This window comes from Mastomys coucha, unplaced genomic scaffold (assembly GCF_008632895.1).
Source record: "Mastomys coucha isolate ucsf_1 unplaced genomic scaffold, UCSF_Mcou_1 pScaffold23, whole genome shotgun sequence".
NCBI lineage: Eukaryota > Metazoa > Chordata > Mammalia > Rodentia > Muridae > Mastomys > Mastomys coucha.
In genome coordinates this window covers 64971252-64997752 of record NW_022196906.1, presented here as the reverse complement: position 1 = coordinate 64997752, position 26501 = coordinate 64971252, and the positions used below count along the sequence as shown (strand labels likewise).

General features: G+C 45.1%; 1 protein-coding gene across 1 annotated transcript in view; it reads right to left on the bottom strand.

Moving 5' to 3' along the window:
* The window catches only part of Myo1e (myosin IE), a 197290-nt gene that overhangs the window by 14548 nt on the left and 156241 nt on the right, over positions 1-26501 (bottom strand). The window contains exons 19-26 of the mRNA XM_031345151.1: positions 25299-25443; positions 19568-19682; positions 18501-18670; positions 16828-16973; positions 10434-10580; positions 8778-8935; positions 8151-8240; positions 3708-3909 (exon numbers count right to left, since the gene is read on the bottom strand). Coding sequence (XP_031201011.1) covers positions 3708-3909; positions 8151-8240; positions 8778-8935; positions 10434-10580; positions 16828-16973; positions 18501-18670; positions 19568-19682; positions 25299-25443 — 1173 coding nt within the window. The remainder of the gene's footprint in view (positions 1-3707; positions 3910-8150; positions 8241-8777; positions 8936-10433; positions 10581-16827; positions 16974-18500; positions 18671-19567; positions 19683-25298; positions 25444-26501) is intronic.

The window sequence follows — 26501 nt, the reverse complement described above, 5'->3', positions numbered from 1 at the left end:
GAAATTTAGGTAACCACAAGGCTCCTAAAATGCCGCAGCCAAGTTTTCTGCCACATTAAAAACGAAATTTTCAAACCTGTGTCGTAGAAAATAAATGCTAGCTTCCTACACCCTTATCCCCTTGTTTGCTTTTTTAGAAAAATACTTATTTTTATTTTATGTAAGTGTGGATTTTGTATGTGCACCTGCATGCAGCACTCCAATAAGCCAAAAGAGAGCATCTAATCCCCTTAGAACCAGAGTGAAGTAGGTTCTGAGCCACCACATGGGTGCTGGAAACTGAACTCAGGTCCTCTGTGAGAGCAGCCAGTGTTCCTTAACCGTTTAACCATCTCTTAGGTCCTCCTTCCCCACCTCCTTTTGTTTTTCTTTCTTTCTTTAGACACATGGTCTCAGTCTTTAGCTGAAGTTAGCCTGGAACTCAAACTTAAAGTAATCCTTTTGCCTCAGCCTTCTAAACATTGGGATGATATGCAGAGCCGCCATGCTCAGCTAAGTTTCTATTTTTTTTAAGGACTATCTACAAAGCAGCCCTAAGTTTATAATGAGGAGGCTGGCTAGAATTCTTGCGGCTTCTGAACTTTGTGCTAATGTCAGAGTTATACATATGGCAGGCAGGACAGTCATACTGCCTATTGGACAGTTCTTCCCCAGCTCCTCTCCACGACAACAGCATAGGCACTTGGCATCAGGAAATGAAGGCAGGGAAGGGTGTGGTAAGACTTAAATGGGGCTGGAAGGGAGCAGCCTTGGTGAAGACCCAAGACCCAGCGTTTCTACATTGCCTATTTTGGCTGACAGATACTCCCACCTGGCCCATATGCAAGTCTGCAACTTGCAAGGCAGGCTGAAAAGATGGTTTTGCTTGCCAAAACCAAAGCAAGTAGAAAGCCAGCAGACAGAGCGAGGAGACTTGGAGTGGTGATTGCTTATACTCCCCCTGCCTACTTGGGAACAGAAAACAGGGCCCAAGAAGAATCTTGTGACTATTTCAGGGATGCTTATGCATATGAATAGCATTTGGGGCCTCCAGTGAAAAACCCACTACCTTGACAGTGCCTTCCCACCCACCTTCCCTTGAACCTTATCATCAGACATTAATTGTCCATCAGACTTCTGAAGGTCACCATGTGGTCCTTTCTTGGATGACTGTCATCAATACTGTCTGGGAACCTGGTAGAGATGTAACCAGGAAGACAGTTCTCTTGGTACTTGGCTTGCTGTATAAGGACCTGAGTTCAGATAACCAGACCCACATCAAAAGCTAGATGGGGCAGCCAGTGGCTGCAATCCCAGAGCTGGGGTGGTGGGGGGAGGAGGATTACTAAGGCTGACTAGCCAGGTTGTTTAGCCAGTTAGTAATCTCTAGGCTCAGTGAGAGACCATGTCTCAAATAGTAAGATGGTAAGAAAGTGACACCTAAAATCCACACGTGTGACATGTACACACACACACACACACACACACACACACACATATCACCATATTCAAATTTTAAGAGGTGGGGAAAGATGATTTAGCAAGCCCTCTGGCAATTCTGGTGAACAGCAGGATTTGAGAACCATAGCAAGAAGCTAAGCCAGTCAACTCAACTGTGTGCGCCATGGCAACTAGTGGGATAGAGCTATTTAAAAAAGAGAAGGAAGCATCCATCTACTATTGGCCACCTGTGTAATAAAGATTAATGTGCCTGCTGTCTGCAGCTCAAAGGAGAGGATAAGGTAAGACTTGATAGGGGAATGGAATTCTGGGAGAGAACACTAAGTCTGTGTGGTCTCTAGGAAAAAGTGGTTGAGGCAAAAGAAACAAGAAGACAATAGGGTATGGAGGTGCCCAGGAGAGCCATAGAGGTGCCCAGGAGGAGCACAAGGGAGCCTGATAGGTTTTCATTGTCAATTTGGCACAACCTAAAGTCATTTGAGAAGAGGGAACCTCAGTTAAAGAAATGCCTTGATCAAATTAGCCTGTGGTCATCTCTGTGAGAAAGAGTCTTGATTAATAATTGATGTGGAAGAGCCTAGCCCACTTGGGGTGGCACCATCCCTAGGCAGAGCCGAGGCCTGTATTGTATAAGAAAACTAGCTCAGTGAGCCGGACAGCCAACAAATAAGCATAACTCCTCCACGATCCTTGCCTCTGGGTTCCTGTCTTGATTTTTAAGCCTCGCCGATGGATTGTGACCTGGAATGGAAGCCAAGCAGACCCTTTCCTCCCCAGGTTGCTGTGGTCAGAGTATTTTATCTCAGCAATAGAAAGCAAACTAAAACATAAGGTAATAGAGATTAAGTTATAACTCTCCCTCAGGCTTGACTTGTGCATCTGACAATCCTGTCTAGTGTGACCAGACACCCCGAGCCTGAATTCTACGGTACTCCTTAGCATTTAAGGCCGTTCATCTGTGTGTGGCTAAGATATATTTCTTTCACCGAGCCTTCCTAGCAGAGTTCCCTCACTGGTCTTGCATCTGACCTCAGTTCTATTCCTGTGACCACAAAGGTCTACTTCCCTTTCTTAACTGGGAGTCCTTTGAATAGCTACCCATGGTTCCAGGTTCCTTCCTTTTTCAGGCTCTCTCTTTACTAGAAGGCAAAGGCTCCGTGAAGCTTTCAAGACTGATACGCTTGCACACTCACATCTCATAGGACACGAAGATATGATGCTTTTTAAGTACTTTCAGAAAGGCATTTATTTGTGTGCAAGTGTGCATGCGTGAGTGTGTGCACGTATGTGTGTGAAGCTGAGTGGCAAAGAAGGCTCTCGGAGGAGAAAAGCTGCAAAGAAGGCTCTGAGACCAGCTGCCTGGAAGGCGTTTAAACCAGAGTCACCTGGAAAGGACTCAACCTGTTGAGCCGCCTGCAGGCTGCACAGTGTGCTCCGGGTTTCCCAGCTTTTGTGGGCTGTCAAGTATGTTGGTTGGGTGGGCCTGTGGGAGGCAGCTGTCTTTGAGTCATTTCTGCTCCTGTTACCTTTCCTCCATATTCCTGTTAAATAACCTTGAAGTAAAATTCATTGGTTCACTCAGGTGGACTTTGGGAGTATCCATACTTTGATTCGTTGGGGGTTCTTTATCTGGGGTGGGTAGATGTGTGTTACGTCTCCTCAGGAAGTTTTGGTGTACAACAATCTATAAGCTTGCCCATGTGGCTGCTGGAAACAGAACCCAGGTCTTGCAAAGACATTATGTGTTCTTAACTGCTGAGCCATTTCTTCACAGACCCTGGTACCCTATTCTAAATGTTGCTAAAGCCATGACTTGCTACATTTATGCAGCTGTAGGCACAGACACAAATAAAAAAAGCAACCAACCATCATCCCTCAACTATGCAGGAGGAAAACATAAAGTTTATCGAGTAGCAGATTCCTGTGGCTGACCTGAGAGCAGGTGGCTGGTGAGAGGAGGGGATGAAATGATTAATGCTACTTTTTTTTTTTTTTTGGTTTTTCAAGAGAGGGTTTCCCTGTGTAGCCCTGGCTGTCCCGGAACTCATTCTGTAGACCAGGCTGGCCTCGAACTCAGAAATCCACCTGCCTCTGCCGGCGATTGATGCTACTTTTAACTTGGCCCCTCAGCCATGGATCCAAGATTGCAGCACTTGGGTAGAAAACTGAACTTGAGAATTCAGCACTGTCTTAGAGCCCCTGAACCCTCTGCATGACTGGTGGAACTAGAGTTCACTGGCTCTGTCACACAGCATGGGAAATCTTACCCAGCAGCACCCTGGTCCGGAACCTTGAGGAAATCCAGGCTCTCTGGCGTCTGAGACAACCGGTCCGAGCCTGTGGACTGTTGCCTTGGCAAGGGTGGGCGGGCCATAGAGGTGTACAGGCTTTTCTGATTGGACCTCTGGTTTCCAAGGGCATGGGGAGGAGGCACAAATTGGTTTCTTATGACTCCATTTTGATGGCATCCTAGAGAGGAAAGAGAAGAAAAAAGGTCAGTTTCTGTTGCTTTGCCAAAAGCTTCTCTCTATGCTTATTCCATTAACTAGTGGAAGGCAAGTGAGTTGGCTACTTTGGTCCCCAGTTTCCTCATCTGAGAGTATTACTACCAGTAATATACTGTAAGAAAGTGAATACACTGTTTTCCTCCCAACATTACTGAGGTATAACTGTTGAATCAGATTATACTTGGGGATGACAACGTGATAGCAGCAACGTCACCTGCCTAGGAAGTGTGTCAGACAGGCCTGTGGAATGTGGCAACAGGATTTCTAGGTATCTGGATTTCAAAGCCCACAGTCAGAGCAAGCTGAGCTTGCAGCTAGTGGGGAAGCAGTTTTCAGGTCTGTGAGGTGGTGACTCAGGAGGGCAGAGGGCAGAGGGCAGTGGGCAGTGGGTTAAACAGCTGGCCATTCATTTCCGAGGAGTCAGCGTAAGAAACGGTATTGGCTTAGGACCCCCCAAAACCAAGTTCTCAGCACAAAGGAGATTGATTTGCCCCAGAGGGACAGAGGACAGGGAATAAGAGACAAAGACAGGAAAAAGAAGAGGAAGAAGAGGAGGAAAGGAACAAGGGATGGGACAAAGGCCTGCCTCTGGATAGAGACAGATGTGACACATAGGAAAATGACAGTTTATAAAGGTACAAGAGGAAGCCCATTATGATGAGGTGTTTAGTTTTGATTGGGCATATTGATTATGTGAGCCAGAGTGGGCTTCTGATTGCTCGACTTCAATACTTCGAAGGCTGGACCTTGGTACTCAGCCTCAGGAGGAGGAAGTGGCCAAATAAAGGAGTAGACCTTGGTGGCTGGCTTTAGGAATGTAGTCTAACAGTTTTTTAACAAGGCAGAGGAAATTGGGAAGAAGGGAAAGGTCTGCTCTAGCCACGTTTGTGAGCTGACTAGAGTCCCTTCAGTCTCAGGTGCCCTCGGCTGAAGACGGCTGTGTGAAGTGGGGGGGTGGGGGGGGTGAGCGCTCCGCACAGGTGAGGGCAGCAGTACAGCCAGCTCAACCGGACAAAGAAAGGTCTGTGCACCAGAGACTTCTAGATAAGATCTCCAAAGTTGCATTAGCCAGAGAGTCATGGATGGATGATGTGGTTGGGCTCTTGAAAATAGAGGCATCATTGCCCCCTGCCACGTATGACACAGCCCTGTCTCTTTTCCTGACATGTCAGGCAGTGTAGAAGAGAAAGATCTTCCTTGAGGCCCACTTTAGTTGTGCACACCAGAAAACTGCAGAATTCTACAGTAGCATGGAGTGGCCTTGAGCTTAGAGGCTCAGTTCTGGCTCTGGCTCTGATAGCAACACTAATCTTTCAGGTCAGCGTCCTCATTCAAGAACAAGGAGACTGGTCCAGCATTTACCTGCTCTCTTCTAGCTCTGATATGCATACATTTCTCTGTTATCTGACACCCTTCTAAAGGTACAAGCGAGCTTTCCCTTCACTGGCAACAATGGTGCGAGTTCCTGTTCTGAACGGCAGCCTTCTGGGGCGGAGCGTTTAGGAGTACTGAGTCTCATGCAGCCAGCGCGCTTGCCATTTCCTCCCACAGGCTCCAGTCAGGACGGAAACCAGACATTTGAGACAAATAAGACTCTCTCCTTAGCTGACCCAGTGAATAAGAATCTGAAGGGCTCCCCACAGAAGGGAGTGGGGAGAACACTGAGGCCCTACTTGCTGCCAAGAGCGCTTAGGAAAGAAAAGAAGTTTGTTACAGTGGGATGTTTCCTAGAGCACAGGAAAGGAGGGAGTATCCACAAGTCACCAGAGACTCATTTGTCCACACTGAGTTCAGAGACCGAGAATAAGCACTCAGCAGACGTATTTTTATGCCTGTTGGAATTAATAACAAAAAAAAATTGGCTTGTATTTTATGTGCTTTTCAAATTTCATTGTTTTATGAATTCATTTTTTATTACATTTTATAAAAGCATGGTTTGTGATGAGCTGGGAAACTTTAAGATCCTAAGGAATCAAGGTTGAAGGGATAGTTCAGTTGCCTTGCAAGCCTGAGGATGAGTTCAGTTCCCGTTGCCCACGGTAAAAGCCAGAGATGGTGGCTCATGTTTGTAATCCCAGCACCTGGAGCTGGAGACAGGAAGTCCCTGGGCTGGTGGGCACTCAGTCTAGCCTAACTGGCAGACCTCAGGTCTACCAAAAACATGGTACAGGTGAGCTCAGTGGTGGACACCTCTAACGCCAGCACTTGGGAGGCAGAGACAGGTGGAACTCTGTGAGTTAGAGGCCAGCCTGGTCTACATAAAGAGTTCCAGGCTAGCCAGGGCTATTTAGAGAGACATTGTCTCAAAAACAAAACAAAATAACCAAGGTGTACAGTCCTCAAGAATCAACGCTTGAGGTTATCCTCTGGCCTCTACACAGATGTGCCAAACATGTATATGCGCCCCCTTCTTCATTTTCATCTGCACACATACTACCAACAAGCACATGGACACACACACACACACACACACACACACACACACACATTCACACACCCCTCCCCCAATACCTGCTCCCAATAAATAAACATACCTGAGAAATTTAAAAGTAGTGAGTAATTTCTCATCTGACTGGGGGGGGGGAGTGTCATTTAGAGGTTGGGGGCTATGTTGAAGGGCAGGTGCACTGTGGGCTGATTTGGCTGGAGGGCCCTCTGGCCAGAGCTGAGGTTCAGGAGCTTCCAGACAGTCCTGGCAAGAGGCCAGCACTGTACAATAACACTAATGCAAACCCTGCTTCTCTTGGGGCCCTTTGAGCTTGGATGTTCCCCGAGGATTAAGAAGAAAAGGAGAGGGGCTGGAGAGATGGCTCAGCAGTTAAGAGCTCTGATTGCTCTTCCAAAGGTCATGAGTTCAAATCCCAGCAACCACATGGTGGCTCACAACCATCCATAATGAGATCTGACACCCTCTTCTGGGGTGTCTGAAGACAGCTACAGTGTACTTACATATAATAAGTAAATAAATCTTTAAAAAAAGGAGAAGAAGAAGAAGAAAAAGAAGAGGAGAAGAAGAAGAAGAAGAAGAAGAAAAAGAGGAAAGAAATCCTGGTTAAGGTGTGACAGAGACTCCAAAGGAGAGAAGAGCTCCGTTCCCATTGCTGTTCAATGTTCATGCTTAGAGAACAAGTGTGAGATCCTGGAGCAGGAGATTAACTACTCCTTACCTTGGGCACTGAGGCAAATAGGATCCTCTTGTCTGCTATGACTTGACTCAAATATGGCCCCCAAATGACATGTTCAGATCTATCCTACAATGACTAATATTCTACTCTGGGAACATTCTCTTTTTTTCCCAAGACAAGGTTTCTCTGGGTGCCTTTGAACTCTCTCTGTAGTCCAGGCTGGCTTGGAACTCACAGAGATCCGCTTCTCCCAGCCTCCCCCGTGCTAGGATTACAGGTGTGCGCCGCCACCGCCCAGCTGGGGACAGTTTATGATCTGAACTTTTGTAATTCTCTCAGATATTACTTTACTTTGGGGATGTTGCCTGGATTTTATTTCACTATGGACAGATACTTTTCTAGCAATTCACAGGCCATTAACTAGTTCTGAACCACTGCTTCGGTATGTGGACGAAGCCTGGCATGGGTGGCCTGATACCCAGAAACCTCCTGGGCTCGTCAGGGCAGCATCTGACATAGTAAAACCAGGAGTGCTCTGCCATGGTGCACAGGAACTCATTTGTCTCTTTCTGCCCTAGGAAGTGACCAGAGCTGGGTAATGAAAACCACATTGGTCTCTCTGTCACAATGTGGCTCATTGACTTAATTTCTTGTATTTCAGGATCACATAGACGGTTGCTGTGTATTTATTAGCTGATGGGTTTCTCCCCAAACACTCCTTCTTTATTTCCTTAGTGTGTATGTGTGTGCACGCATGCACGTGCACATGTATATTTGTATATGTGGAGTTAGAGGTCAACCTCATGAATTGTTCCTCAGGAGTGACCCACCTTGTTTTTTGAGGCAGAGTCTCTCACGAGTGCCTAAGGCTCACTGATTAGGTAAGGCACGACATAACGGCGGCTCCACCTCCCCAGCACTGAGATTACAAGTGCATTGCTACAGTGCCCAGCTTTTATGTGGGTGCTGGAGATTAAATACAAAATACACTGAGACATCTCTCTAGTTCTCCAAACATCTTTTGTAAGTTATGGGTTGAGACTCAGTTGTCGCTCTGCATGGTGCATGCTTGGCTTACCTGGGGGAGCAGGGGCAGCTCTCATTGGGTAATTGTTCTTAGTTCCACCTGAATACCCTCTGCTTGTGATGGTGTTTCTTCTGGTAGGACCTGGAATAAGCAACCAGGGATTGAACTCACATCATCACACTTGGTAGCAAGCATCTTTTGTTTACTCACTGAGCCATCTCATTAGCCCCAAATTCAGGTTCTTTTTGTTTGCTTGTTTTTTGTTTTTTGTTTTGTTTTTTTGAGACAGGGTTTCTCTGTGTAGCACTGGCTGTCCTGGTACTCACTCTGTAGACTAGGCTGGCCTCGAACTCAGAAATCCGCCTGCCTCTGCCTCCCAAGTGCTGGGATTAAAGGCGTGTGCCACCACCGCCCAGCCTCCAGGTTCTTGTCTTTATACCTACCTAAACAAATGATTTTAAACACAGCTAGGATGTAAATGCCAGGTATACCAGGCACAAGAATAGTACACTCATTTAGCAGCTCCAGCCTGCTCCTTAACATTGCTTTAGTTTGCACTGCCCTATCTCTTGAGAACCCCACTACAGCCAACAATGGAAACACTGACTCCTGTCCTCAGATGTGCACAGAAGAGACAGGTACAAGGTACCAGGGGAGACAGAGCCCCGGAACACTTACGGGAGTTCTTGGGCAGCCCGGGTCCAATGCTGACCTGCAGCACTTTGTTGCTGGGCTTAAGGATGGCCAGGTCACCGAAGCCTTGGTGGAACTGCACTTGCCGGGAGCCCCCTGCACTCCAGGGACCCCAGTTCTCCTTTTTCAACTTCAGTTCAAGGCTGCAACAAGCATATTAATTGAAATTATGAGCCAGAAGGAGCTTGTAAGAAAACAGTGCTCATGAACTAACTGCTGCAGGAGAAGTGACAACCACATAATGTAATCAACCCAAAACCATATAGCCTTCAAACGGGATGGTACACGTCAGCACGGCACAGCTGCTAGGTGATTGCCAGGGCAGAAGCACAGGCATTTGGAGTTCAACATCTGTGAGGACCCTGTGGGTGAGCAGTTTTCCTCAGTCATATCACAGGTTCACTCTCAAGATGGCCAGAGGTGCCTGCCTGAGGGACAGGAGGAAGGAACAACTTCTCTGATGTCCTATCATTGTTTTTATTTTTCTGTATGGAGGATGGAGATGTCAGACACAAGATGGTGGAAGGTCCCATAGTGTACACTTTGGCTACTATTCAGTTAAATTCCATTATTCTATTACCATCACTCATCCAGAAAACAGACAAACAAATAAACACCCCACACAAACCCCAAATAAGATGGAGGGGATGACGGGTAGTTTTAATGATCAACTTGATACAATCTAGAATCACCTGAGGGAGTGCCTCAATGAGGTACTGTCTAGATCAGGTTGTCCTGTGGGCAAGTGGGGGACTTGTTTTGTTTACTAATGGTAATTGATGTGGGAAGACCCAGGTCATTGTGGGCAGCACCATTCCCTATTCAGGCAATCTTGGACTGTATATGTATAGAGAGTACCAAGCACAAGTAAGCACACGTACATTAATTTCTCTCTATTCTTGACTATGAGCATGAAAAGATGTGACCACCTGCTTCAAGTTTCTGCTTTGATTTTCCTGCTATGGAGGACTGTCTCCTGAGTTCTGAGCCAAAAGCAATGCTGTCTGTACATCTATGTGATGCACTGTATATTCTGTTCTTTCAAGTTAATAACAATTCTAAGTCGCTGTCTATTGTCAGGTTCCTTCATCCTGGTGTTATAGTCTTATGATTACCTAATTTTTATGAGTAAGAAGAGACGAACCCTATTTCTACTCTATAGACAGGGAAATTTAAGAAAAGCTGAATAACTCTCACTCAGCAAATGTGAGATTCAAAGCTCAACAATATGTAATGTCTTGTGTACTAGAACATTTCACCAAGAAACGTGAGGGTGAGCCAAGACATGAGACATTGCTACCCATATCTTAAGTCCTGATTCCCACCAACCATCTGGGGAGTCAACCCCTATTCCAGTCACTTTTTCCTGCTTCTGCCCTGGCCCTACCCTTACTCTGCTATGCCTGCTTTCCCTTGTCTTACTTGAGTGATCTTTGTGTAAATGATAAAGAAAACCTGTCCTTTGATGATTTGATTATTTTGTGGAAACACAAATGTGACTCTAGTGTGACCCTAGCCCATGACCCCCAGGCTGTTCCTGGAGACATTGAAGTACCCAGGGTAGGGGTTGCTGAATCGATGGAACCAGTCAGACCACACAGCCCACCCTGAAGGTCTCCCCACCTCCATATCCCAACTCACGTATTGCTGAATTTCAGAGGTAGTTGCTTCTGGGTTTTTTCCTCGTATCGCTTTGCTAAGAGGCTCAGGAACTCCGTTTTAAAGATGGACTCAAGCAAACTGTCATACTCTTGCTCGTGGAGAATGAAGATGTCATCCTGCATGGTACTGAAAGAGATCAGGCACAGTTAGCACGAGCCATGCTTCTGCTCACCCACTTGCTCTGTCACTATCATTTGGAGGCAGGGAGAAGGGTAGGCATGCTAATCACGGATCACTGTACCACTGTGCACTGTACATATTGAACCTGTTATGAATACCGCTGAGCTATATACGAGGCCCCTCAGTATAACTTTTACTCATTAAAAACATCCTGTACCAGAAAACTAAGCTTTTTTTTTTTTTTAATTTTATTTTTTTATTTTTAACCTTTGTGTCGAGAGCTGACTTTTAATAGATCGCAGTGAGGTAGCTGCTCTGCTATGGTACAAAACCCCGACCCAGAAGCAGGTTGTCTACAATGGTTTAGCGCCAGGTTAGGCAAGAGGGTGGCCCCATTTCCGGCCACACCCTGTTTCCTGGGATTAAACTCTTTCTCCTACCTTCTTTCCCTTGTTCCTACCCTCACCTCCCCTTTCTCTTCTCTCCCTTTCATAATATGTAAAACAGGACCAGGAGATGGCTCAGCAGGGAAAGGCTCCAGCTGACAAGCATGGCCTGAGTTTGAGTTTGGTTCTGGGGAGATGCTCAGTAGAGGGAGAGGACCAGTTCCTGCAAGCTGTCCTCTGATATCCAGAGGCATGCTCTGGACTGTGCACACCGCTCTCCTCCCAGTAAAGAAAATGTAATCGTGAAGGAAAAGGAATAGCACCGCTTAAAACAGAACACAGACTAAGAACTACGTAATAAAACTCATGAAATCTGCTTTCAAAGAGAAGGTGAGGGGATGGAGAGATGGCTCAGTGGTTAAGAGGACTTGAATTCAATTTCCAGCACTCACTTTGGGCAGCTCACAACTGCTTGTAAATACAGTTCCTCTGGTGCCTGAGGATACCTGCACATGTGCAACACACACACACACACACACATTAAAATTCCTTATAAAAAATGATGGCTAACTACTATGGTAAGTAAAACACTTCCATGTGGTTTCAAAATTAAGAACAAATAGTCTATATTTAAAGAATATATATTAAGGCCTAAAGAGATGATCCAGAGGTTATGAGCACCGGCCTCTCTCCCAGATGATCCTGGTTAGATTCCTAGCACTCAGATGGTTGCTCATAATTGTCCATAATGTCGATCTCAGGAGATCTGATGCCCCCTTCTGACCACTGGAGGTATTACACATGTGCAGTGGCGCACAGACATGCATGCAGGCAAACACTCATGCATATAAAATAAAAACAAAGGGAAAACTAAAAATACATTTAAAATTTCACTTCTGCTTTTAAAACTTTAGATTAACCTATTTTTTTTCAGGATTATAATTACAATGAACCTCATGATGACCTCTTGATGTCTAGGAAGAACTGTACCAGGGGACAGAAATTCTAGGAAGGAAAAGTACAGTATCCTTAAAGGAATAATTATTCCACCTATCTCTTTAACATGGCTTAAAGGGAGCCCACCTTCCTAGGGGTGGTCTCTTGGTCAGGTGTTTGACCTACCCTACTTGAATGTTAGGTCTCCACCCAGGCAAGAGGTTCTACTCTCTTGACCAGTTTTCCCTGAATGGGCCATTAGTGTTACTCTAGGTCTGACTTGTCTGGACAAGCCTGCTTGCCTGGTGGTGCTTTCTGGAAGACTATTCATTATTCAAGACGATGGAGTAACAGCTTGAGGGGTTTAATGTGCTTAGACTTGAGTGTCATCTGTTTAATTCATATATGTGTATGTATACACATATATGTACATATGTGTGTGTGTGTGTGTGTGTGTACATGAGCACACACATGCATGCAAACAGACTCAAAATTCATGCCAGTTAGTTCATGTATCTGAATAAGAGATGGGTTTGGACACTTCAGCTATGGATTTAAAAGCTCTTCTCTTAAGTCAGTCAAACTTCCTCTACTCAGCCCAGGCTCCTGGGACTGGAAACAAAGCTTTTAGGTTTATTTACTCTTTTTTAAAAAAATCAGACTTGTTTTTGGATTCACCCCCGTCTTTTTATACACACAAACTGCAACTCCCTACAGGGCCTGTGGCCCTATCTGAAAGGTCTTCTGCCTGAATTGGCTCCGAGTTCCCCTCCCCTGTGGTTTACTGTATTGCTGACAACACTTGAAAGTTCTTTTCCACTCTTTTAACCAACAGGTCATCTTTTCAAAAGTGTCTGTTACAACATAGACTAGAGCCCCAAAGGAAGTTTTATTTTTTTAAGCTTAAAAGGCCATTTCCAAACACAGTGTGTCTTTATTTAAGTCTTTTTAACCATTTTTCCTGACCATAAAATAAATGATCCTTTAAAAAAAACTGGAAGATAAAGAGGGAGTTGAATTTTTAAAAAAGTTTTTCCAGAATTCTGTCCCCCAGAGACACTAGGGTAGTGATTCTCAACCTGTGTGGGTGATGACCTCTTCACAGGGTCATGTAAGACCATCAGAAAACACATGCTCCTGGAATCCGGGCATTAAGGAGACAGAAACAAGAGGATCCCTGGGGCTGAGGACCAGATTCAGAGAGAGACCTTATCTCTCTGATATTTACATTACAATTCATAACAGTAGCAAAATTACAGTTATGAAGTAGCAATGAAAATAGTTTTGTGGTTAGGGGTCACCACCATATGAGGAACTGTATTAAAGGGTTGCAGCATCAGGGAGGTTGGGAAGCGCTGGACTAAAGGCATCAGATTTAGAACCTCCCTACAGTGTGTGTGCTAGGCCTATTTCAGGATCCCCTGACTGTCAAGTGAGAGGTCCATCCCCCTCCTTCCCATCCTCCTGGAAGCTTCTGTGCCTACAGGTCACAAGTTCACTTGGGTGTCTGTTCCCATTCTATGAGTGGAGGGAGCCTGAGAGGCAGGAATTAGATCTCATTCATTTTGAATCACAGGCAGCAAGTTCAGATTTTAATACCATCCCAGACCAGTAAAGCATGTAGTGAGAGGGGCTCTGTGCATGTGCATACACCCACATACACATATACACACACACAATATACACATACACACACACTCACAATAGCGTATGTGCAAACACTTATATACACACACTCTCATACACACATATTCACACAGAATTGCACAATACACTCACACACAGTCACATACTCACACTCTTATACACATACACATGCTCACATACATGCTCATAATCACATACATATATGCATACATTCACATATCTACATACATTCACACACACACTCACATATTCACATACATGCACACACACACACACACACACACACACGCCCACGCAAGCCAGAAACCCTCTACCTTACTTTGTTAGATAAGGTCTCTCTCTGAACCTGATCCTCAGCCCCAGGGATCCTCCTGTCTCTGTCTCCTTCATGCCTGGATTCCAGGAGCATGCCACTATGCTTAGCTTTTCTCTGGGTGCTGGGGAATCAAACGCAGGTCCTCTTGCCTGGTCAACAGTCACATTGCCAACTGAGCCATCTCCTCACTCCCCTGTCTCCCAACTTTAAGACACAGTCCCCTGTAGCCTCAGCTTGGCTTCAGAGTCATGTGACTGAGGAAGCTGCTAATGCTTGCTGCCAAGCCTGAGGCTCTGAGTTTGATCTCTGGCATCCACAGGACAGAAGGAGAGAATACTTGGGCTTATTCACTCTATAGACTCTCCTACACTAACTAGGTTATTTTAAAGCAAAGGCTATATGTTTCTTCTCAGCCTTTTGGCTAAGAACAAGTATATGGCAAAGTATAAATATTATATTATTTTATGCTTAATATTTCAGAATATGCCACTAAAAGGTACAATTTCTTATATATAAAAGTAACCACGAGACCATTATCATACCTAAGGAAATGAACATTAGACCTTCCATATAAAATATTTACTACTGAGCACATTTCTCAGACTGCTTCTTAATTGCTTTTGGATGGCTGGACTGTCGGAAGAGGGGGCTGGGAGTCACTTTTTACTGTCGCTTAGGTTATAAGAGTTAGTAGTGGGCTCAGAGAGCAACCTTGTGGGATACTTGATAGTCTGAACCAGAGAAGCAAATCTGAAGATTGTTAGTTCAGCCAAAAGCCAACGAGTAAGACTCATAAATTCTTGAAAACACACACAGATGTTGCAACATTTTTTTCCTGAAGCGCAAGACAGCTACTCGCTGCTTTCTTTACACCCACATCAAAGTGTTCTGAGACAGGTCCCCACAATCACACCTACACCAGCACTCAGGAATATGCTACCATGATTAATTTCAATGTTGGGCTCAATCCTGCATAGCCCACCATCCTCCTGGTTGCTTAACTAACGTGGTTGTGAATTGCTGGCCTAAACCTAATGTGTCAAGAAAATGGGATAACGATATTAGTCTTGGTAAGCGGGAGGCCCGGTAGCTGTGATGTGCAGACATGACTAAAATTACAGGCTTTCCCCTTAGAACCAGAAAAGCCTAGAGGCTAGGAAGGTCTGAAAAGCCAAGGCCTTAAGGAAATGGGCCTGCAGACCATGCATGCTATGGAGGGGGGTGAAGAAAAAACTGGATTTACTAAGTTTACTTGTTTTACTCCCTAGAAGGAAGAATTGGAGAGTAAACACCCATCACACTGGATAAACCTTAAAGATGCAGTAACAGGACAGAAGGTGCTTGGCTACAGGGTGGCCAGCCTTGTGAGGGTCTAGTTAAATGATGAATTCTGATGGACCAAAGACAGTTCTGGGCAATACGGGCAGAAAAACCAGGCTTCCAGCTTTCGTAACAACAGCCTCCAGGCGTGATATCCTAGCTTTTAGCCACCACCGCTATCACGAACAGGCAGCACATTTTAGCTCACCCAGTTATATCCTGATCTTGTGTTTTCTCAGGCATGAAAAAAAAAAAGAGAGAGCATCTTCCCATTGGGTTCATCAGAACACCAGTGGTGGGCAGGAAGGATGTGGCCAGCAGGGTGTAACACAGCTAGTGAACCAAAGCATAAAGATGACCCAGAGAGCAGCCAGAGCCTGCCTCGGGGACCCTGGGTCTTCTTGAGGTAGTGTTGAGGGAGAACACTGGTATATTTCTTGGCTTAGAATTTTCCCACATCCTGAATTAGCGTTTTAAACATTTAGTTTCACTGTCCTGCCTAGCCCTTTATCCAGAAGGAGAAGCCGCAGAGACACAGGCCAGGATGGGCACACTACAAATGTGTCTGGGTCAGGGGCCTGAGTATGTGAAGACCCTGCTTTCTGAGTAGGGAGGCCGTGGACGAAGCCCTGAACTGTGGGTCCATTTCAGTGAGAGCAATTATCCTGACTTGTCACATAGAGGAGTTATATTACTGAAATGTTATAAGGACACTGGCCAGGAGTGTTACTTGATTGGTGGAATTTGTCTAGGCCGCAACTTGTTCTTGGAACCTCACTCCTATCCTGTTAAGACCTCCTGAGACTACAGTGTTCAGATCTTCAGTAGATACCATATGCATTTTATTTTTAAAAGCTTATAAATGAGGCATGGTGGTGCATACTTGTAATCCCAGTACTAGGGAGGGAGAGGCGGGTGGATATCTGCAAGTTCGAGAGCATCCTGGTCTACATAGTGAGTGCCAGGCTAGCCAGGGTTGTACAACAAGATTCTGTTTCAAAGAAAAAAGTGTGTGTGTGTGTGTATGTGTGTGTGTGTGTGTGTGTGAGAGAGAGAGAGAGAGAGAGAGAGAGAGAGAGAGAGAGAGAGAGAGAGAGGAAGGGAGGGAGGGAGGGAGAGAGAGAAAGAGAGAGAGAGAGAGAGAGGAGAGAGGAGAGAGGAGAGAGGAGAGAGGAGAGAGGAGAGAGAGAGAGAGGAGAGAGGAGAGACTCCTCAGGTTATCAGGCTAGACAGCAAGGAACTTTATTCACTGAGCCATCTCTTCTAGCCCTTCTTTGATATATTTCTTTCATCAATTGATTGAGTCATTCATTCATAGACAGGATCTCATATATCCCAGGAGAGATAGCATTTCAGTTCAAGGTGACCTTGAACTTCTTATTATCTTGTCTACACCTCTCAAGTGCTGGGACAGCAGACTGGCATCAATACACTGTTAATGCAGTGCAGAGAACAGGACCCAGGGAGGGCTGCCTGCATACTAGCCAAGCTACTACCAACCGAGCCACATCCCTAGCCCCAGGTCTTCTTGGAGAATGGAAATTCTGTTCTCTTTGTTATGAGCCTGGTGGTTAGTTGGCACAGCAGATGGTGGGTGATGTGGAGAGGAGCCACGGAAGAAGCCCTGCCCCAGCCATTCCCCGCTCACCTGAGGGACACGGACAGGATCCTTTCCACCTCTATCCTCCGCTTCAGGATTTCCTTCACAACGCCTTTGTCCGGGCCTTGCTTCACCTTCTCCCTTCCAATTAAGTACAAGCACTTTGGGGTTAGCAGCAGGTCTCGCTTGACACCCTGTGAGGAGAGGGACTTTCAGAAGGCAGCCAGACATGGTCAAAGAGACAACTGTGACAATACACCACTGCTGCTGTCCTGGGTGTCAAACGGCTACTGTGTGACTACTGACTCAGGCCCCATGACAGAGAAGAGGCGGACATGCATGAGGATAATAATGCTTGGCGTGTTTTTAACTTATAGGATGGCATTTGCATGTAGTTCTATAATAAGGTATCAGGACACTAAGTGTAAAGGGACAGTCTCAGAGAAACCTTCAAACACAGTGACTTTAAAAAGGATTGTTACATCATGGTCATCAAACAGGCCTCCCTCCAGTGTCTGTAGGTACTTCCCTGGGAATCCACACATTATATAAAAAAATGATCCATTTTCATTTTATAGATAGTCATTGTGGTGGTTTGAATGGGAATGGCCGCATAGATTCATGTGTTGGAATGCTTGGCCCATAGGGAGTGGCACTATTAAAGAGGTATGGCCTTGTTAAAGGAAGTGTGTCACTGTGGGGGTGGACTTTGAGGTCTTCTATGTTCAAGCTACATTCAGTCACATAGTCTCCTTTGGCTGCCTTCTGATCAAGATCCAACAGCATGTCTGCCTGGACACTGCCATGCTTCCCACCATGATGATAACGGACTAAACCTCTGAGACCGTAAGCCAGCCCCAGTTAAATGTTTTTCTTTATAAGAGAGGCCTTGGTCATGGTGTCTCTTTATTACACCAATAAAACCCTAACTAAGACAGTCATTAATAAACAAATAATATGCTTTAGAATATATGGCTGACTACCTCATTACAGAGCAGTGCAGGAGCCCCGAAAGCACACCCCCAGAGCAGCTGGCCCATTGTCAGGGTACAAGGAGTGACCTCCTGGTAGCAAAACAGTATCTTCCTTATTAAGCCAGTGCTGGTATTTACTCTGCTATTATTTTCTACTAAGTTGTCTTTTGAAAGTTCAGCTGCAGGCGTGCCTCAGGGGGCTGAGTGCCTGCCTAACATGCACAGAGCCCTGGGTTCAAGCCCCTACACTACATAAACTGGGCATGGTGTGGTGTACTTGTAATCTCAGCACTCCAGAGGTAAGACAAGAGGGTCAGAAGTTCAAGGTCATGCTTGCTACAAATGGAATTTGAGACCACTCAAATACATGAGACTTTGTGTCAGAACAAAAGTAAAATGTAAAGATTCTACTAAATAGAATACTACACAGGAATATAAAGTGATTTATATTAAGATATTAGTGTGGGAAGTTCTTCCTGGCACAAACAAACAGGACATAAAAGGACATTTAATGCATACCTTATTCTGCAAAACTAAACATGCAAATATGTCTGCATAAAAAGGTTCTGAAGGACATGCACAAATGCCAACGGCGAGGCTTGATTACTGTTGGCTGCTATCTTTTTTTTTTTTTTTAACTTATCTGGGTTTTTACAATTTTTCTTCCATGCGCAAAATCACAAGCTATTATTCTTGTAAATGAGAACTCTGTTGTGACTCTTTTAAGAGGTGGGTGGCAGCGCATACCTTAAACCTCCTGTCATACTTGGTGACTGTGTCGGCAAAGTCTATCTTTTCCCTCTTGCCAACAAACTGCTGCAGTTCCGGGCGCTCCTCCATCCCGATGTAGTCCCCGATGAAGTTTCGGTTGATGCTGTTTCTCCTCCTCTCCTTCTTGTTCAACAACAGGTCTGAGGCTAGGATGCCCAGGAGAGCAGAGAAAGAAGATGGATCAGTGGGGCAAAGGAGAAGGCGGGGAGACTCAGCATGAAGCACACAAAGATTCTACATGATGTGAGATTAGGTAACACATGCTGTAGGCAGCAGAAGAAACATTTTGTAATTGTTTTCTCTTAAAGATGTATTTATTTATTTTATGCATATGAGTACATCACCCATTGCTCTCTTCAGACACACCAGAGGGCAGCAGACCCCATTACAGATGGGTGTGAGCCACCATGTGGTTGCTGGGAATTGAACTCAGGACCTCTGGAAGAGCAGTCTTAACCACTGAGCCATCTCTCCAGCCCACATTTTTTTTTTCTTGGTTTTTTGAGACAGGGTTTCTCTGTGTAGCCCTGGCTGTCCTGGAACTCACTCTGTAGACCAAGCTGGCCTTGAACTCAGAAATCCGCCTGCCTCTGCCTCCCAAGTGCTGGGATTAAAGCGTGTGCCACCACTGCCCGGCCAGCCCATAGTTTTTAAATCTTATTTAAGCTCAAGCTATTTTATTTTTTGAGAGGGTCTCACTATGTTGACCAGGGTAGCTTCAGATGTAGAGATCTGTCTGCCTCTGCTTCCTGAGTGCTGGGATGAAGGTGTGTACCAGCACTCTGGGTCCTCACACTGACTCTCAAGCTTTGCTCACTGGAGTCAGGGAGAAGGGTCTCTAGGTAGAGATGTTTGCTACCGAACCTGATGACCCACAGGGTGGAATGGAAGATTTGACTCTTCAAGTTGTCCTCTGATTTCTGCTGTGAGCTGAGGCGTGCACACGCATGTATGTACACACACACACACACACACACACACACACACACACGATAAAAAATGTTTTTAAATGTTAAATGGGTGAAATAAAATAATGAAAATACCTTCTTCTCTCATTTGGACATATTTCTTGCGGGCCACAAACTTCCTCCATGTTTTCTGTATCACACGTGCATACCCATCGTACTTTCTCTCTCTCATCTCTTCTAGAAGAAACAACTGTGACAGCAGAGAGAACATGTAAGATCCAATCCATGTGATCTGTGTGTATGTCTGTGTACCATACACACCCATCGCCTTTGGAGGCCGGAACAAAGGATTGGGACCTCCAAAAGTAGAGTTAAGTTAAGGTTAGTTAACTTAAGTTAACTTAAAAGTTAAGGTTAGTTGTGAGCTACCATGGGGAACTCAGGTCCTCTGCAGGAACAGCAAGCGCTCTTCACTGCTCAGCCATCTCCCCAGACACCTGAACATCAACGTTTGTTCTTCCAAGGAGGCTCAGTGCACTGAAGAAATACATAAGGAGCAGCTTCTTTTATTTATCTACATAAAATGATTACTGTGGGATATTGTTTATGAGTGCTACCCACATCTTATTTACGCTTCTTCCCTCAACGGGAAGGAAAATGGCTGAGTCTGAACACGTTAACATGGTCTCCACCTTCCCTTGCTCACAGTTTCTATGGCGTGTTCCTCTTCCTTGGTCTAAGGAGGAAGCAGGTAGCCAGAGCAAATGAGCGGATGTTGCTTGCTGTGAACAGCCTCAGAATAGAACCTTCCAGTTTCTGCCAGAACTGAGTTTGAGCTGCTGTGGGAAGAGGGCTGCCCTACTTTTGGTAGCATGGAAGTCCAGACTTCCTGCCTCATGCAGTCTCTAAGGAGCGACTAGGGCGCAGGGCAGAAACCACGGTGGCTGCAGCCAGACTGAGCAGTTAGTCTTGGACTCTCCGGAGAGCTGGCACAGCAAATGCCCAAATCAGACTCTGGAGAGCCAGGTCATGCAGACAGCTCATGCTGATCCGTCTCACAGTCAGCTGCACTTTGGACTCATGAAGACTATCGGAGCTATCGTGTACCGAGTGTCAGGAACCCTTTCAGACTGTCCAATGCCTCAGCACACACCTGTTCACTTCAGGATGAGAAGGACAGACCTAGATGGGGCAGGGCTAAACAGAGGATCTAAGTTTTCTAGGCAGTGACCAGCCCCCTTTTCACCAGAACAAAGCTATCTCTAGATCTGTACTTCATCAGCTTGTAAAACTGCAGAAACTCCTCACCCACTCCTATATAGTGGCTTATGTAGCCACTGAGGGGAAAAAAATAAAACAGACCAATATAAGCTCTACAGATAATGTATAGTCATTGCGAAAATGTTCCAGAAAGAGGCCAGAGAGGATAGGCAGTTGAGTGTTTATTGCTCTTGCAGAGGGTCTGACTTTGGTGTCCAGCACCCACCTGAGGAAGCTCACAGCTCCAGGGACTCTGACATCCTCTTCTGGATTTTGCAAGCACCTGTACTCAGGTGCACATATGCCCACACTGACATGCATACACACATAAATAAAAATCAACACAAATAAGTCTTTAAAAAAATTTCCAGAAGCAAGCAAGGAACTTGGTTTGAAGGAAGTTGTGACTGTTGTCTGTATTCATCTGTGTCTGTGTTCTAGAGGAACCACATTCTTGCCGGTCAGTGTCTCTCGACCACAGCCCTGGCTGCCTAGAAACATCCAGAACAGCAAATCCCAGTAAGGAGGAACACCAAGCCGTACGGCCTTCAGCGGAGTCCCAGCTGGAGTGAAGGACATATTTCTAGTCCTGAAATGTGGCCCACAGCTTAGCAACTGCAAGATGCTTAGAATCTGAGCTCCATGGTTGCCTGTGGACAACGCTCATTGATATTCCCCATCTTGGTTTTTCCTGTTTCTGACTGAGGCTGGTTTCCCATTTTTCCACAGCTAATCTGGCAGGACATACATAATAAATCTGTGACCAGAAAGAAAGGAGGTGACACCTGCAGCTCCCAACAGACAAGAGATTATTTTAAAGTTTAGATGGGTTTTAGGTATTTCTCTATTGCTTTCCTCCCTCTTAAAAGTCCAGGGGGTTAGACATTAGGGAGGTGTGAGAATAAAGAGCAGGAGAAAAATCAAACATATAGTTGCATAGAACTAAACATAAACTCTTTGGGATCTGATGCCTTAAGCCAGTTTTTGAAGAAAAGAGATTATTTGGTGTGTATTGGGCAACCATGTAAGAGGCGGGACAAGAATCATGAAGTGACCTTGTTGTTTTGAAGACTTATTTTTATTTATGTGTATGTGGCAGTGTGGGTGCCCCTGGAGGGTGAAAGAGGACATTGGCTCCTCTGAACTTGGAAGCAAGTCGTGAGCTCCTCATGCAGGTGCTGGGAACTGAACTTGGTCCTTGGAAGAGCAAGAAGCTCTTGTAGCCACTAAGCATCTCTCTAGCTAGGTAAGGCAGGTTTTACAAAACAAACTCTGGAAACAGTGCTGTCAAGTCAAGGCTAGATGTGAACAGAAGAGGAAGTGGGAGGGGAGAGGAAGGTGATGGCGTGCACGCATGCACAAGTTCAGAGATGGAGAAAAGGGAATCAAGAGCTGGTCAACAGCTGTTGGGAGGAAGGGAAGCTAAAGAAGGACCAAAATAAACATGGGTTTCAGATATAAATGCCAAAGCTCAATTAAATCAGAATAAAAAAAAAATCAGAGAAAACTATTGAGGCCGTTTTAATTATACATGAAGATTTTCTAAGTCGGAAAGTGATCCTTATGAGATGTTGGAGCTTGGTGTTGTCCTGACTAATCACTCCAGCCCGTTTTAGATAGAACAGGAGCTGTTCTGTGGGTTGCCTAATGGCGTATGACACAACATTTTCATCTTATATTTGGAAACGAAATTGCAGTGAGACTAGGAATAACTCAGTGTGGTGCAGTGCTACCACCACCGTATAGACAGGTCTACTGGCGGGGGCCACGTAGGTCTTCAATAATATCTATGGCTTGCTCTGCCATTCAGCTACTGCCTTCAACACTTCTAAGTCTCGGGCTCTTCCTGCGAATGGAACAGGAATCAGGAAAAGGAGATTGCTGTGAGATTTGTCTTCCTTCCTTCCTTCTTTCTTTTTTCTTTCTCTCTCTCTCTTCCTTTCTCTTCTTTCTTTCTCTCCTTTCTTTTTTCTCTATCTTTCTTTCTTTTTCTCTTTCTCTTTTTCTTTTTCTCTCTCTCTTTCTCTTCCTTCTTTCTTTTTTCTTTTTCTTTTTCTTTCTCTCCTTTCTTCTCTCTCTTTCCTTCTTTCTTTTTCTTCCTTCCTTCTTTCTTTCTCTCTTTCTTTCTTTTTCTCTCTTTCTCTTACTTCTTTCTTTTTTCTTTCTCTCTCTTTCTTCCTTTCTCTTCTTTCTTTCTCTCCTTTCTTTTTTCTCTATCTTTCTTTCTTTTTCTCTTTCTCTTTTTCTTTTTCTCTCTCTCTCTCTTCCTTCCTTCTTTCTTTCTCTCTAGCACTGGCTATCCTGGAACTCACTCTGTAGACCAGGCTGGCCTCAAACTCACAGAGATCTACCTGCCTCTGCCTCTTGACATGAAAATCTTCATGTATTATTAAAATGGCCTCAATAGTTTTCTCTGATTTTTTATTCTGATTTAATTGAGCTTTGGCATTTATATCTGAAACCCATGTTTATTTTGGTCCTTTTTTAGCTTCCCTTCCTCCCGGCAGCTGTTGACCACTAAAAGCCTGAGCCACCACTGCCCAGCCAGAATTTGCTTATTTCTTGCAACACTATTCATACCAATGCTATTTCCTCTTGGGCTGATAAGTAAGGTTTCCAACTTCACCATTATTTCTTTTTTAAAAAGCACAACACAATAACAATAATAACAAGAAAATCGACAGGGTGTTATGTGGTCCAAGCTGGCCTCAAGTTCACTATGTAAGTGAGGCTGACCTTGAAGATCTGATCTTCCTGCTTCTACCATTCAATTATGAGGGTTATAGGCTTGTGTCACACGCTCATCCTATGCAATGCTGTGGATATAACTCAGGGCTAAACCAGTATTCCATCAACTGAACTACATCCCTGGGCTCTTCCACCACTAATCCTTGAAATGGACTTCAGTCATGGTTATGGGAACCTCAACAAATGATGATGCCTATGAGGGCTAGTTTTGTCAGCAGGACATAGTCTAGAGAGGGGAGTCTTAAATGTGGGATTATCTAGACAAGGTTGTTCCTATGAGCATATCTGGGGCAGGTGTATCTTGATTATGCTAATTGAGTGGGAAGACCTGCCTACTATGGATGTCACCATTCCCTGGCAGGAGATCCTGGACTGTATTAGAGTAGAAATAGTGAGTATACCATGGGCATGCATGCACTAATTTATTGCCCTCTGCTATTGAGTGTGGATATGGATGTGACTAGCAGTTGCTTTCGGTTCTTGCTCCCTTGACTTTCTAGCAACTATGGACTGTGAACTCAATGAAGCCTTTCTTCCTCAAACTATTTTCTTTCTCTTTCAAGACAGGGTTTCTCTGTATAGCCCTAGCTGTCCTGGAACTCACTCTGTAGACCAGGCTGGCCTCGAACTCAGAAATCCACCTGCCTCTGCCTCCCAAGTGCTGGGATTAAAGGTGTGCGCCACCACTGCCTGGCCTGAAGCTGTTTCGTTAGGGTATTTTATTACAGCAACAGGAAAGAAAACTAAGGTGATGTCAAACTTCAGTTCCAGTAATGTTTCCGACTTAAAAAGCAATGTCCTTACTCTACAACCCCAGAGCTAGGGGGGCAGAATTACTCAGGGTTTTGTTAGGCTCCCCCCTCACGTGAAGATACTCCCTAGGATCCCATAGCCCACATCCACATCGGGATAGATAAAAGTTTCCATGATTCTCCTGTAGACTTCTGGCAAGTTCATGAACTGTAAATGTGCATACAGAGCTGGCTCTGTGGTATCTGGGTCCCACAGGATAGAAATTTCTCTTGTCTCATTGCCCCCTAAGAGACTTCCCCAGCTCTTCCTGGTCTTCCAGCTTCTCTCTTAGAATTCTCCATGTGTAACTGGGCTGTTTGGTGTAACCTAGTTGAGGACACAGTAGCCTGAGCTTCCCTTAGCGCACAAACGAGTCCCTTTGAGGCTTACAATATTCCTAACTGAGATGATCATTAACCTCATTGACTTGATGGGATTTGTAGTAGCCATGGAAACAAATCTCTGGGCATGTCTAAGTGGAATTATATAAGTTAACAGAGATGGGAAGACCCACTCTACATGTGAGTGGCACCATTTCGTGGATTCAGTGTCAGATAAAAAATAAAAAGAAAGGTAAGCCCCAGCATACATTGCTCCCGACCTTTTGACTGGATATTGTGTGACTAACTGCCTCAAGCTTCTAACACCATCACATCCCTTTCATAGTGGATCATATTCCCTGGAACTTGGAGCCAAACCAACAGGTTCCTTCTTTAGGGTGCTTACCAGGTATTTTGTTGTAGTAATGAGACAAGTAATTAGCCCAGTAACTTTGGGCAGCTTTTGTTACATAAAAGCAACTTAACCAGTCTCGGCCTTTGCCCTTGTAGGTGGGGAAAAAGGACAGGGAGTTATTCTATAGGGTGAAATTTATCAAATTACTGAATGCCATGAGACAAGCGAGTAAGGCTGGTGGAGAAGGTGAGGAGATGTAGAGGGGACAGGCTTCCCCGAAAATAGGCCATGAAAAGCATGAGGCAGAGGAGCACCAGCATCGGACTGTGTGATGCTGCAGCTGGCAGAGGCATGATGGGAGGAAAGGCGCGGCACTGCAGTTGGTACTCACAGACTCTGGGGCTTTGATGAACACTTTACTCCTCCCAAGCTGGAACTGGTCGCTGTCCATGTTGACAGACTGCAGCAGATGGAGAACGCCTTGTTTCTCATCTCCTCTCCATACAGGCCAGGTAGCCTTGGTCAGAATGGCATACCTGTGAGGGGGAGAGGGGAGAGAGGGCTTGCTTAGGGTGGATTCTGGGCACTTGGTGGGCAAGAGGGGCCTTGAAGGCAAACGCATCACTGTGCACCTGGGTCTCCTCAACTCAACTCAATGACAGGTGATGGATCTTGAAGGGTCTTCCACTTCTGGCTAACTGTTACAGTATGGCTGTCCTTCCTTCTCTATCCTAGTGTTTCTATGTTCATGCCCTGGTGAAAACCCACTTTCCTTTTCTCTTGATATCTAAAAGTTCCCATGACATTCTTCAGACAAAGCAAAATGTTATTATTTTTCTTCCTAAACCTAGTCTGTTCCGATTTCAGCACACACAACAGCACAAAAAGTTTTACAAAGCTGAGCTATGGACATGGCTTGTTGGTTTAAATGCTTGTTGTATGAATCTATGAAAAAGCCAGGCATGGTGGTGCACACTTGTGACCCTAACATGGAGAAAAGGAAACAGGAGGGTCCTAGGAGTTATTGGCCAGCAGAGCTTACTTGGTCAGCGGTAGGCCAACCAGAGATCCTGTTTTATAAAACAGTGTGGTACAGGGGGTAGATGGACTGATGGCTCAGCAGTTCCAATTCCCAGCACCCAACCAAGTCAGAATGCTTGCTTGTGTCTGTGTCAGAGCCCTGGGGGCTGAAGCTACAAGTGTTTGTGAGCTGGGTTCTGGGATCTGAAGTCTGGTAGAACAGTGGATGCTTTTAACCTCTGAGCCTCAGCCTACAGAGATTTTCTTCCTTTTCTCTCACTCTCCTCCTCATTTTTAAATGATTTATTTACTGTGTATACAGCATTATATTATTATTATTATTATTATTATTATTATTATTATTATTATTATTATTATTTATAAAGCATTCTGCCTGTATGTATGTCTTCACACTAGAAGGGGGCACCAGATCTCATTATAGATGGATGTAAGCTACCATGTGGTTGCTGGGAATTGAACTCAGGACCTCTGGAATAAATAGTCGGTGCTCTTAACCTCTGAGCCATCCCTCCAGCCCCAATATTTTATTTTCTTTATATTTTTGTTTTTTTTT